The 12,037-nt window shown below is 37.9% G+C and overlaps 1 protein-coding gene across 1 annotated transcript in view; it reads right to left on the bottom strand.

Moving 5' to 3' along the window:
• Positions 1-2,315: 2,315 nt before the first annotated feature.
• Positions 2,316-12,037, bottom strand: part of LOC102496044 (AP-3 complex subunit sigma-1-like) — a 13,688-nt gene continuing 3,966 nt past the window's right edge. The window contains exons 3-4 of the mRNA XM_027775943.1: positions 2,624-2,921; positions 2,316-2,438 (exon numbers count right to left, since the gene is read on the bottom strand). Of these exons, the coding sequence (XP_027631744.1) occupies positions 2,316-2,438; positions 2,624-2,921 (421 nt within the window). The remainder of the gene's footprint in view (positions 2,439-2,623; positions 2,922-12,037) is intronic.

Genomic DNA, 12,037 nt, shown 5'->3' with positions numbered 1-12,037 from the left:
TTGGATATAACATTTATCTGTTGGATAAATTTTGTAGGCATAGCCATAGAACTCAGGAAAATTGCATTTATAATTAGAATTTTATTATGAAAAATACAAATCAGGGCTGCATACTGAATAAACCTGTAGATGAGGTCTTGGAGGGTGCTGAATGTGGAGCTTCTGTGACCTCTACCTGTTGGCATCAGGATGTGTTACCCTTCTGGCATATCAGTGTGCTCACTGACTAGGAAATTCATGGAACTTCGGGAGTGTCCAGAGTTTTTATTTGGGTTTCATGATTGATTGAATCATTGGCTATGGAATTGAACGCAATCTCAGCCCCCTCCCTTTTTTTTCCCCTGAAGTAGGGAGATTGAGCTGGTGTCAGGTGGCCCATAGACACATCCTGTAATCATATGATTGATCTTTCTGGCATGATCAGCCTCTATTTTAAAAGTATCTAGGTGCCCACCATGAATCACCTCATTAATATGAAGTCAGGTGAAGCTCATTATAAATAAAAAAGATGCTCTTGTCACTCAGGAAATTCCAAGAGTTTAAAGGCTGTGTCCCAGGAACTTGGGGTAATGGCCAACATCTATTATATAATAAACACTAGCCAGAACATTACTGAGTATTTAAAATATTTACAGATATTTCCAAATTGTCCTTCAAAGAGTTTAATACCAAATATGCATCCCCACCAGCAATGTATAAAAGTGTTTCTGGAAGGATAATTGTGACTACAGTGATCTGTATTACTAGATTAACCAGGGTGTGCCAGTTATTTCCATGAGACTGAGCACAAGGAAGTCTAGAAAGACACATTTACATCTTGCTGAGATCTTCAAATGAAATCCAACACTTGCAAACTTTTCTTAGGAATCTATGCTCCCATTACATAGACAAATAGTTGTTGATGACATTTACAGCTATTGATAGAAATTAGAGGAATTCATATGCTCCATACCGGGTTGAGCATTTGTTTTTTAGATTTTTGCCTTAGGGTGTGTGCATTCCCCAGGGAGAGAGAAAGACTGAGAGAGGGAAAGTGAGAAATCCCAGGGGGGTTGGTCACACCACAGTTCCTTCAGATAAACAAATGCTGAAGGAATTTGCCAAAACAAAACCAGCTTTTCAGGAAATACTTAAGGGACTACTATACTAAGAAAGCTAAAGGGAGACAAATAGAAGTAAGAGAACACAAAATGGCTAGAAAAAAAGGATAAGTCCACACATAATGATAATAATAGTGAATGTTGGGACTAAATACAAATTCAACTATTTTACACACAAGCAGGTTTAAATCCATAGTCACCATTTCTTTCATAGACAGTTGTCTCCACAGGTTTCAAATTATATGTTTATTATAACCATTGCTTATTGAAGAAAATAATATAACAGAGGAAAAGTCCAAAATGTTACAGCTGAGTCTTTCTTTGGAATGATTATAAAATCAAGAAGTTTCTAAAGCCTATAAATCCCCAAATCATTGGCCTTACCTAGTCTTTGCTTTTAAACATCTCTTTCCAATTTTGTCTTATCTTTGCTTTTACGAGGACCTCTTTTTAATTTTTTTTTAGAAGTTCAGTTACCTTGGAGTTGATTTAAACTAAGAGAAAAAGGTCAAGTTTTCATGCAATACATACTTGATTCTTTTATTTATTTATTTATTTTAGAGAGATTTTTTGCTATAGGGCTCGTGCACTTGCAAGAGATACAGAGAGAGATGGAGAGATAGAAAGTGAAAAATCACCTCCCCCGGGGGGATGGCCACACCACAATCCTTTCTTCTCTCAGGATTTTGGGCATGCATGCACAAGCACCCAGTGTGAGTTTTAAGCCACCAGGTCCAGGACTTGAACTGCGGTTGACTATGTGGTTGTCCAGTGGCGTAACCATTACACCATTTGCTGGTCTCCATACTTGGTTCTTTAAACAACAATTCTGACTAATTGAAGAAAGAATTATGGAATGCTACATTTGTGATCCATAAAAAAACACCAACAATTTGGGTCCTACATAATTAAAGAACTATCACAAACACCTTTTGAAATACCATAGGAGCCAATACATAGAGGCATGCCTTCCATGGACATAGGAAAGCAGTTTAGAAAAGAAAAAGAGAGAAAACCACACCACAACTACTCAATTTCTTTAAAATCACAGAGCAAGAGAAGCAACATGGAACTTGCATATTGATTTTACACAACTTCTATACAGTACCTTGACTTAAATACAGTGCTCTCATATTTAAGGTAAAACAACTGCATAGTGAACTTAGATGACTTCTGCTGGATTTTTACCTGGAAGCAGCCTTTTTAATTTTTCATTTAAAAAGGCAGGTTTGGCACTTTCATACTGATGTCACCAATGTTTCTATTTCTTGGACTCTCAGGAAGATTCATATTCTTTACAGCTGATACAGCATGGGCTGGAGCTCCTGCAAAGCCAGCCTCATAGATTTCTATTTCTCATTTATTTTGTGCATCAGTTTGTGTAACACTCTCATTCAGATTGCTCTCTAATACCATCCCCCCATCACCATTTCTGCAAGAATATTGTGAGCCTTGTCTACATGGAAAATTAAATCCAGTACAGAAACATTTTCAAAATACTTGTCTAACATTTCCATACATACTTGAATGAGATCTAAAATGCCGAGGTTGCTTTCTGATGAATGCATACAGAAGACAAAATATAGCATTGCATCATGTCTATAAATTAATTTGTTGTTAGATCCTCCAATGAAGAATCCTCTTTCTAGGACATTACAAACATTTTCATACCTCTTAGATACTAGATGGAAAGTCTCCCTGATGATTTGCTGTTGTGTATCTTTACTGTATGGCTGGTAAAACTTGGAGAGCTGTGGCTTGTTGTGGTTGTTGAAGATGAGGATCGCTTTATCATGGCTGGGCCAGGCAACCGAGTGGGCACTGGGGGCCGGGCAGGGTGGGTGTGCGAGGCTTGCTTTGGGATCTCACCAGTGATACCGACCTGCGGAGGGCTTCTTTCTTTATGTACAGTATACCATGGTCTTACAAGAACTCACAATGTGTGAGTAAAAGTATTCTTTTTATGCCTCTTCTGAATGAGCTGCTGTTGTGTACAGTCTTACCTATTTCTAACTGGACCAATGATTGATACCCACAGATTTTTTTTCAGCTTACAAACTCTAATTTCCCATAGTCCGCCATATGGAAATTATAGATTCTTCTTTGATTGGCTATGTTAAGATTATCTTTGTTAATTTATAAGATTGTTGTTTGATTTCTAATCAATGTTTTTCTTTAGAACTGTCTCATAGTAAAGGATATCATAGACAATTCAGCACACATTTGGAATAACCATTGGAGTGGGTTTCGAATGTTCACACATGATATGTTAAATGTTGAAGGTGATGGATATGTTTATATTCTCTACTTGTTTATACACACTATTTACATGTTTTGAATGATTTATTTACTATTACTATTATTATTTTAATTTGCTATAGGGCATGTGTGCTTACCAGAGAGAGGAAGAAAGAGATAGGGAAAGTGAAAAAGCAAGCTGCCAGGTCTGGGACTTGAACATGGTTGGCCATATGAGAATCTAGTACCTTAAACATCATACCACCTACTGCTCCCCTTATATGTATGCTTTTAAAGACCATCCTGTACCCTACAAAGATATGTAATGATTATATTTAAATAATAAATTATAATAAATATTTAAAGAGAAAAAATATACTCTTAAATAAAGTTGATTTATAATCATTGAAGTATAATGCTTGTGTTAGTCATAAATATTTATGTAAGTCCTCAAAAACAGCTTGGATAGTAGGTTGAATAGTCCTCTTGATATTATAGATAAGCATTATTTAATAATACTTTCTGTGGTATTGGAAATGTTCTAAATCTGTGTTGTTCAATATAGACTTGTGTCTAACGTGATTAAATAACCAGATTTTACATTTTATTAATTCTAGATATAAATAGGTAGGTATGTCTACTGACTACCTTATTCGACCAATTCTTAGACTATGTAAACTCTCTATCTTTGTCCTTTTCTTTTCGTTTTCTGATTTCTGACCCATTTTCCTAGTCGGTGATGGCATTTCTATTGCCTCAAGGGCAGTTAGGAAAATTAGGGTACTGAAACAAACTCTATATTAAATGTTTTACACATATCAACTCCTTTAATCCCTTCAATAAACATATAAGGTAGATGCTATTCAGTAATACAACTCTTATTTACAAGTAAGGAAATTGAAGCAGAGAATTAGGTAACTTGGTCAAATAAGCTGATAAGCAGTAGGCCTATGACTTTGTTAAATAAAAGTGATAGGAAGCTGTTGTCTCTGACTAAGCTTCTCCACCAGGCCTCAACAGACAGAACAAAATCAAACTGGAGTGACTCAGGGCTCCATGTCACCAAGACAAAGCTGAGTTACCTGATTTTTAGAGAAATCATGAAAGAGCCATAACAGCCCAGTTTCCCAAACAGGCCAATTTTAACTGGCATGATAACGAGGTTCCTGTTTCAGCCCTTCCACAAAAGTACCCTCATCTTTTTTTTTTTTTTTTAAAGTACCTTGGTCTTGATTAATCAGTATTTTCCTACTCTCTGTCTCCTTGTCCCTGCCTTACGAAAAAAAGTAGTGTTGAAACATGCAATCCACTTTTGTATTTTGCTAATGTTTTCTTCATCTCTTCTGTAAAACCAACCTCTTCTGCTTAATTCCTTGAAAAACTTTTTCGTTCCTACCCTAATCTATTCTTCCCAACTACAAGCTTTCAGACACAAATAAAGGCTTTTGTTCTTTACAGATTCAGTGTTTGAAATTCATTGACATGTCTTGGGTCAGAAGTGGGATCCTGAGTGATTTCACCCCCATCTCTGATGCTGCTGTGGACATGAGTATCAGCACCGACTGGGTCCCCCTGTACTCTACCATCTCCTTGGTGGCCTCAGGCTGTGGTGAGTAAGTACTCTTGGAATCTGAAATTTCCATCTTTTGGTCAAGGTTTCAAACTTTCGTTTGGTTGTCCTTTGCACTGGTTTTTGCCTAGGAGGGGAAACCTTGTTTAGGTCTAGGAGGAGAATCAATCCTTCATATAGGTGGGTACTTGATTTTCAGGAGAGGAAACGTGTATCTTGAATCTTCTTACACTGAGTTGCTGATCTTTTTTTGGCTTTTGAATCCATGTTGACTTGTGCTGTGAGAAAAGAGTGCTAGAGTTAGTGTGTGTTGTGAGAGAACTTTGAACATTGGGTTTCTAGTTGCTGACTGGAGGAACCATAAACTTGATTTTGGAATTCACTGGTGACTCCCATTCATTTTTTCTTGTGCATTTAGATAAAGGAGGTCTTAAGTGGCTGATCAGTTCAGGTAGAAACTGAAATACCAATGTGAAAAGTGGGTTTTAAAAGACTTTTGGGTATGCCTCCCATTATTAAGCCTAGTAAGCTGCAAGTACTTGCAAAAATGACAAACTATTGCTTAAAGTCATTTAAAATAATGCTGTTTATTTTATGGAATATTTCACAGTGCATTTTAAGATCAATTCTTTCCATTCTGTGCATAGCTGTTGCTTTCCTGTTCATTTTGTTCTTTGTCCTGAGAACTCGACTTGACTTTCCATCTGTCGGGCACGCAGGCAATAGGCTTGTATGTGCAAGCAACCAACCAAAAGTTGGGAGTCCCAAGAATGTAGCCAGACAGAAATGAAGGTACACTTCATTTGTGGCTGGACTCTCTGTTGCTGGTTCTCAAGCTTTTGTTAAATCTCTTTGTTTTGACTGTCTTGAGGTGGTTCTAGATCATAAAAGGGCTGTAGTGCATTCGAAATGATGGCATCCATTGCTGGGCCTGTAGTGCAGTAGGTAAATACTATGCAGAGGGAACTGGATCCCACACGGCTGTCTGCAGTTCAAATCCTGGCCCTGGTAGCTTATGTGAGGGCATGCCCAGGATCCTGCTAGGATAGAAGAATGGAGGAAAAAAAATACTGTGGTGTGACAAATTCCCCTTTGAGTGCTTTCTCTCTCTTTTGTGTGTCTTTCCTTTATTTTTCTCTTTTTAAAGTTTTTAGCCATAGCATACATGCAGTTGCCAGAGAGGGGAGAGGCAGAGACAGAGAGAGGAAAAGTGAGAAATCATGGTCCAGGCAGGATGGCCATGCTGCAATCCATTCTCTGCCGATCTCCTCTAAGGATCTGGGGCATACACGCACATGTACCCAGCATGATCTTGAAGCCACCAGGTCTGGAACGCGGACTGCAGTCTGCCATGTGGAAATCAGCCCCCTTAACCACCACACTGCCTGCCCATACCACCTGCTGGCTCTTACATAATGTACTCTCTCTCTCTTTTGTGTGTGTGTGTGTGTGTGTGTGTGTGTGTGTGTGTATGTGTGCGTGCATGTACCCAAGGACGCCTGTTGATGTACAGAAGTTTCTAAAAAGATTTCAAAAAAAATTCTTATTGCCTCCTTTAAAAATCTCTCTATAAAAGTCCACATGAAAAAACTTAAGAAATCTAAATCTACCAACATTTTCATTTAGTAACTATCCCCCATCTGAAGATGAAAAGAAAGCTACATAAAGCATTTATAAAAGTTAGACCATCATAGCAAGCAAGCAGAGAAAATGCTTCCTTTGCTGTGCTATTCATTTTTAAAGGGCTCCACCCTAAAGCTGGTAATCTAATCAAGAATTAAACTAAGTTAAAAGACTGCCTATCAACTATTGGTCTTCTAAATACAACTTTCCATATTTTACTTGACTATTTTGATTTTTTTTGGGAAAATAAATCTACATCTATAAAGAAAATTTTTATTTGTAAGGGGTTCTTTATATCTACAGGGAAGAGAGGTAAGTCTTATTTTTGTGTAAAGTGCTTTTTCTGCCCATTTTGTCTTACCTGGCCAATCCTATGCCTTCTTCATTACAGCAAATAATGGTGTTTAGACATAGGTTCTGTGTCTTTGAAATGTAAAACTTCTACCTTGTTTCACCTGAGTCATTGTCTTACTTACAAATTTAGGATTGTCTGGCTAACAGTGGAACAGACAGTCAAAGGCTCAAGAGTTTGAAAGAAGAAAATCTATTTGAAAATTGGTAAATAAATAGGTCTTAATGAAAGCTATATGATTTACTTCTGAATGTTGTCTATATGTTATGTATATGTGATGTCATTAATGCTTCTAAAATAGAGTTCTACCCAGTTGGTTTAGGAAAAAGTTGGTTTATGTGGTTAGCAGGTGGCACGGTGGTTAAGGCTCTGGACTCCCATATGGCTGATTCCACAGTTCAAGTTCCAGGCCCAGTGGCTTGAAAATCACATCAGGTACACGTGCATGTGTGCCCCAAATCCTGAAGCGAATGGAGAAGGAAAACAGTGTGACCATCTTGCCGGGGGTGGGGGAGGGTGATTTCTAATCCCCTTTACCTCCCAGAGAGTCCATGTGCCCTATGACAAAAACCTAAATAAAAAAAAAAAAGTTGATTTAAACACCTACAAATTCTCTCAAAAAAATTAACTCAAAGGCCTTTTAGTTTATATGATTTGAAATCATTGGTAAATAAGGCTAGTTTTAAAATTCTTGGTCAAATCAAATAAAACTATCTTCAGAATCGTCAGCACTGAATATAGTTCAGCTATTTCAGCGGAGGTCTACTAGTCAGACAGGTGTTTTAAGGTCGTAAAACTTATTTCCGTGATATATTTGGTACTTGTTGACTTGTCTGTGAGCTACTGTTGTGGGCACCAGCTGTTGGGTTTCCTGAAAGACACACCCTACTGTGAGCTTTGAAATAGGCTCTCTTCTCTTCTCTTCTCTTCTCTTCTCTTCTCTTCTCTTCTCTTCTCTTCTCTTCTCTTCTCTTCTCTTCTCTTCTTCTCCTTCCTTCCTTCTTCTTCTTCTTACTTTCTTTTTCTTTCTTTCTTTTTTTCTTTTTTTTAGAGAGATGTTTTTGCTATAGGGTGCGTGCACTCACCAGAAAGACAGAGACAGATAGAAAGGGAGAATTCACCCCCGCCCCCATGCCACAATCCCTTCCCCTCCATTCTCTCTTCAGGATCTTGGGCATGCACGCACACACATCTGACATGAGTTTAAGCCACCGGGTCCGGGACTCAAACCATGGTTAACTACATGGGAGTCCAGTGACATAGCCATTATGCCAAATGCTGGTCCCTGAAATAGGATATTTCTAAGAAACAATTAATTTTACACTTCTATAACATGTGTCTGAATTTGATGACATAGAGTTATAATGCATTTACTTACTTCAGGATACTAAGCATTATAGTCAAGAGCTTAGATATTAACACGTTTTTTCATTCTGAGCCTCTGGATTCCGGGGTCTAGGTTGATGACCGTTGTAAGGTCTGAGGACATTTGCGTGTTCATTCGTATGTGCCAACTCTAGGGCAGAGCCAAGTCCACAATGGCCTTGTCCCGCCTGCCTCAGCTCTGCCCTCCTGGTCATGATAGGAGGAGCTGGGTCATCCATGCATCGTCTTCACAGCTGCCTAGTCTCCATCTTATGGCCTAGGCTCAGCACCTGGTATGAAAGTCAAGAATCCAGACAAGCCCTGCCTTTCGTAGCTCTCCTGGGGACCATGAGCCTTCCTGGGACCCAGGATGATTGAAACAAGGCGGCTTGATGCAATTTTAGCTTGGGTTTGCTTTTTTTATTTGAAAAAAGCAAAATGATTGCTAGCTTTGTTTTCCGTAAGCAATTTAAACCTAATTGCTAAAAATGAGTAAATTTAGTAAATGGGAAGAAGTTTCGAAATAAACTTGTCATAGCATCACAAAACGTTTTCAATAACTTAAAATCTTAAGGTCATATGTTAAATATAGTAATGGATCCATTCATTAGACGTCGGAATCACTTCTAAATAAGTTAAAATCACGAAAACGTGAATTATTCTCCATAACTTTAAAGTTTGCATACATTGGCATCTTGTGTTTACATGCTATAGAGAGGCTAAATATATTTGGGACTGTTAATAAATGTGAGAAAAATTGTGTTATGTGGAGGGGCGTATTTTTAGAAAGTGTGGAATGGTGTCACTCCACAAAGTGCTGGTCCACAACCGCTAAGGATTAAAATTCTAACATCTGGTAGCTCCAACTAGAAATACGAAGGGGAACAACTGTATGTGAGGAAAGCAGGAGAAAGTATCATGTGATTTATAAAGGAGGCTACGAAACACGAGGTTATGTTTTATTGATGAAAAAGAGAGTGGTTTTGTCCTGCGGTAGACTGGCTGTTCTAAGGTGAGAGGAAAGGAGTGTGAGGCAAATGACTGAAGATGGTGGGAGGTTGGTAGGAGATTAATCTTGAAAAGGAAATTTTGTATGTGATCAAACTGACTAAAATCCGAAGGGAATTATTAATAGGATTTTCTTTAAACATTGAGCATTAGCACCAAGAATGTACTGATGTGCAGGTGTGTTAAACAACAAGGTTTTCTTGAAGTGTTGATCTGTTCTTAACAGGAAATCATGAAACATGATTTTTGCTTTAATTTTCGGCTAATTGGCCTGAGAAACGGAGGGTCTGTGTTTTATCGAGATAGTGTCTTGAGTTTTGTGCTGCTTTTTATTAGGTCTTTGATGACTTAAGACAAATGAGTCTTCTCCATATTAAAAGGGCTAAGTTTATGCTGACAGTTATGTAACTTTCCGTATTTGTGTTTGAAGTCTTTTCACTCTCACTCAGAATAAATGACGATTACTTCACAGTGACCTGTGATCCTATTTTGACAAGCCTTTTTGACACTTCCGCAAGGTTTGCCCAAAATATAAATTAAGTTTTTGACTTCAAGCTAACTTTGGATGTTTCACAGGGCCCCTAAAGCATTCAGAAGAAAGATATGAACTCATTAGACTTACCTGGGACTTGATATGGAAAACGTTATAAAAGACATGGTTTAACTCTGAGTTATATTTGTATGGATGTTATTAATACATATTCTAAAATTGTTCGAGAGTCCCAGTAATCTATAGTCCTGATACAGGTTAATAGTCATATTTTAGGTTATTAAGTTAACCGTGAACTGCTATTTCAAGTCTTGTTGTCCAAAGTTAATTGCTTTATTCTCATGCCTTTCTAAAAGCTTTTTGCTAGCAATATAATCCTAAAGTGCTGAGTCTTCAAGGAGGTTCATAAAAAGCATGTAAAGAACTGATAAGTACAGATTTCTAATAACTTTGGACTGGGTAAGAATTTTCCAAAACCTCAGTGGAGAAAATGGTGGATTTACAAAACTGCTAATCGAGATAAAATAAAGCAAGAATTAAATACATGGGAATAAATGAACTGAAAAAAAAAAGCAATCTTTTTCTTTTTATTTGAAACATTGCTGGTTTATGAATAGAATGGAAGCATTTACATGTTTTCCTTACCTGATCTCTCTGAAATTCAGAAAGTATTTGTGAATATTTCTATTTTTAGCGGCAAAATTATTATTTGTATACGTTTAGGATACAGTTAGAAATGTTGGCTTTGACTGAGATACCTTATTTGCAAATGTGCTTAGAATGTCTAGCTTAAAGGGTTCCCAGTTTCACAGTAAGTAAAAATGATCACTTCCTGGTAAGTCCAGGAAGCTCAAACTATTAGCTACTGCGGGCAGAGTCTGACTGCCTAGGGTTGGCTTCCTGCCATTGAAAGATTTTTTAAAGTCTAATTGGGGGGGCCAACAGGTGGTCTGGTAGTTAAGGTGCTGGAGTCCCACATGGCCAACCATGGTTTGAGTCCTGGACCTCATGGCTTGCTTTCTCACTTTCCCTGTCTCTCTCTCTGTGCAAATTAAAACAAACAAACAAACAAACAAAAGCACAAATAAAATAAATAATTAAAAAAAATCTGATCAGGCTAGCAGATGGCATGGTGGTTAAGGTGCAGGACTCTCACATGGCTGACCAGGGGTTGAGTCCTGGACCTGGTGGCTTAAGAGTCATGCTGAGTGTATGTGTGTGCATGCATGCCCCAAATCCCAGGAGAATGGAGGAGAAGGTACTGTGCCTTGGCCATTGCCTCCTGGGGGAGCTGGTGGTGGTGATTTTTCACTTTCCCTCTCACTATCAGTCTCTTTCCAGTAAGCGCACATGCCCTATGGCAAAAACCTAAAGTCTAATCAGAAATTCCTTATGGAAACATTCCAGTAAAGCCAATTTAAAAGAGCCTGTATGTTCAGTCAGCATTGCAGCTTATCTGACTAATCTTAAATTGTAGCACTGTTTATTGTTTTTGAGTTTTTATGATTTTCCTACAGACCGGATTGGGTTTTGAATTTGAATTTTCTCTAATAACTGGCTATAGTTCTAACCAAGAACAAAAACTGCTCAATTCCTGATGCCTGTATAGAAGCTAGACAACTCAATGTACATGTCAAGGGACAAATCTCTTGTCTGCTATGGCCACTCAGAGAATTCACCAGAATGCCCAATGTCACACACAGCCAGAGACATTCAAACTACAGACCAGGTGAGACATTTCCAACTACATGCTGTGGACAGCTTTTCTCAAGACGTTGGAACAAGATTCTCGAGCTTAAGATTTTTACCGCTCTTTAATATTGGGTAATTGGGCAAGTCATGATGCATATTTGCATAGAAAAACATAGAAAAATACCTCATGATTTTCCCAACAACCTAATATTTTCTTATGTTTACCTCTTTCATTATCCTTGGCAGGATAATGCCGTAGTTAGAATTTCACAATCAGTAGCTTTTGCAGGGTATGCAAATGATCACTCCTTGCTTTAATTTAACCTAAGTCCTGATAGAGTTGCTACCTATTAACTGAACAGAGAGGAATATGTGCAGATGCTAATACTTATTTTTATATAGGGATAAATAGATTGAGTATTATAGAGACTCAGTTGTAAAAATTTAGGAGTAGGCTACTTGTGAAAAAAGATAAACTCCTTGTCTAGCTCATTCTTTGACCTATCTGGTTTTAGTTTGGTTCATAGGACCCTGACCAAAGTGCAGATCCTGAACACTTGATATTATCCTCCTGATAGTCATAATAGTAGTATTCCTGC

The sequence above is a fragment of the Tupaia chinensis genome, unplaced genomic scaffold (assembly GCF_000334495.1).
Source record: "Tupaia chinensis unplaced genomic scaffold, TupChi_1.0 Scaffold000617_2, whole genome shotgun sequence".
In the NCBI taxonomy this organism is placed as follows: domain Eukaryota; kingdom Metazoa; phylum Chordata; class Mammalia; order Scandentia; family Tupaiidae; genus Tupaia; species Tupaia belangeri.
This window is presented reverse-complemented; position numbering and strand designations above follow the sequence as displayed.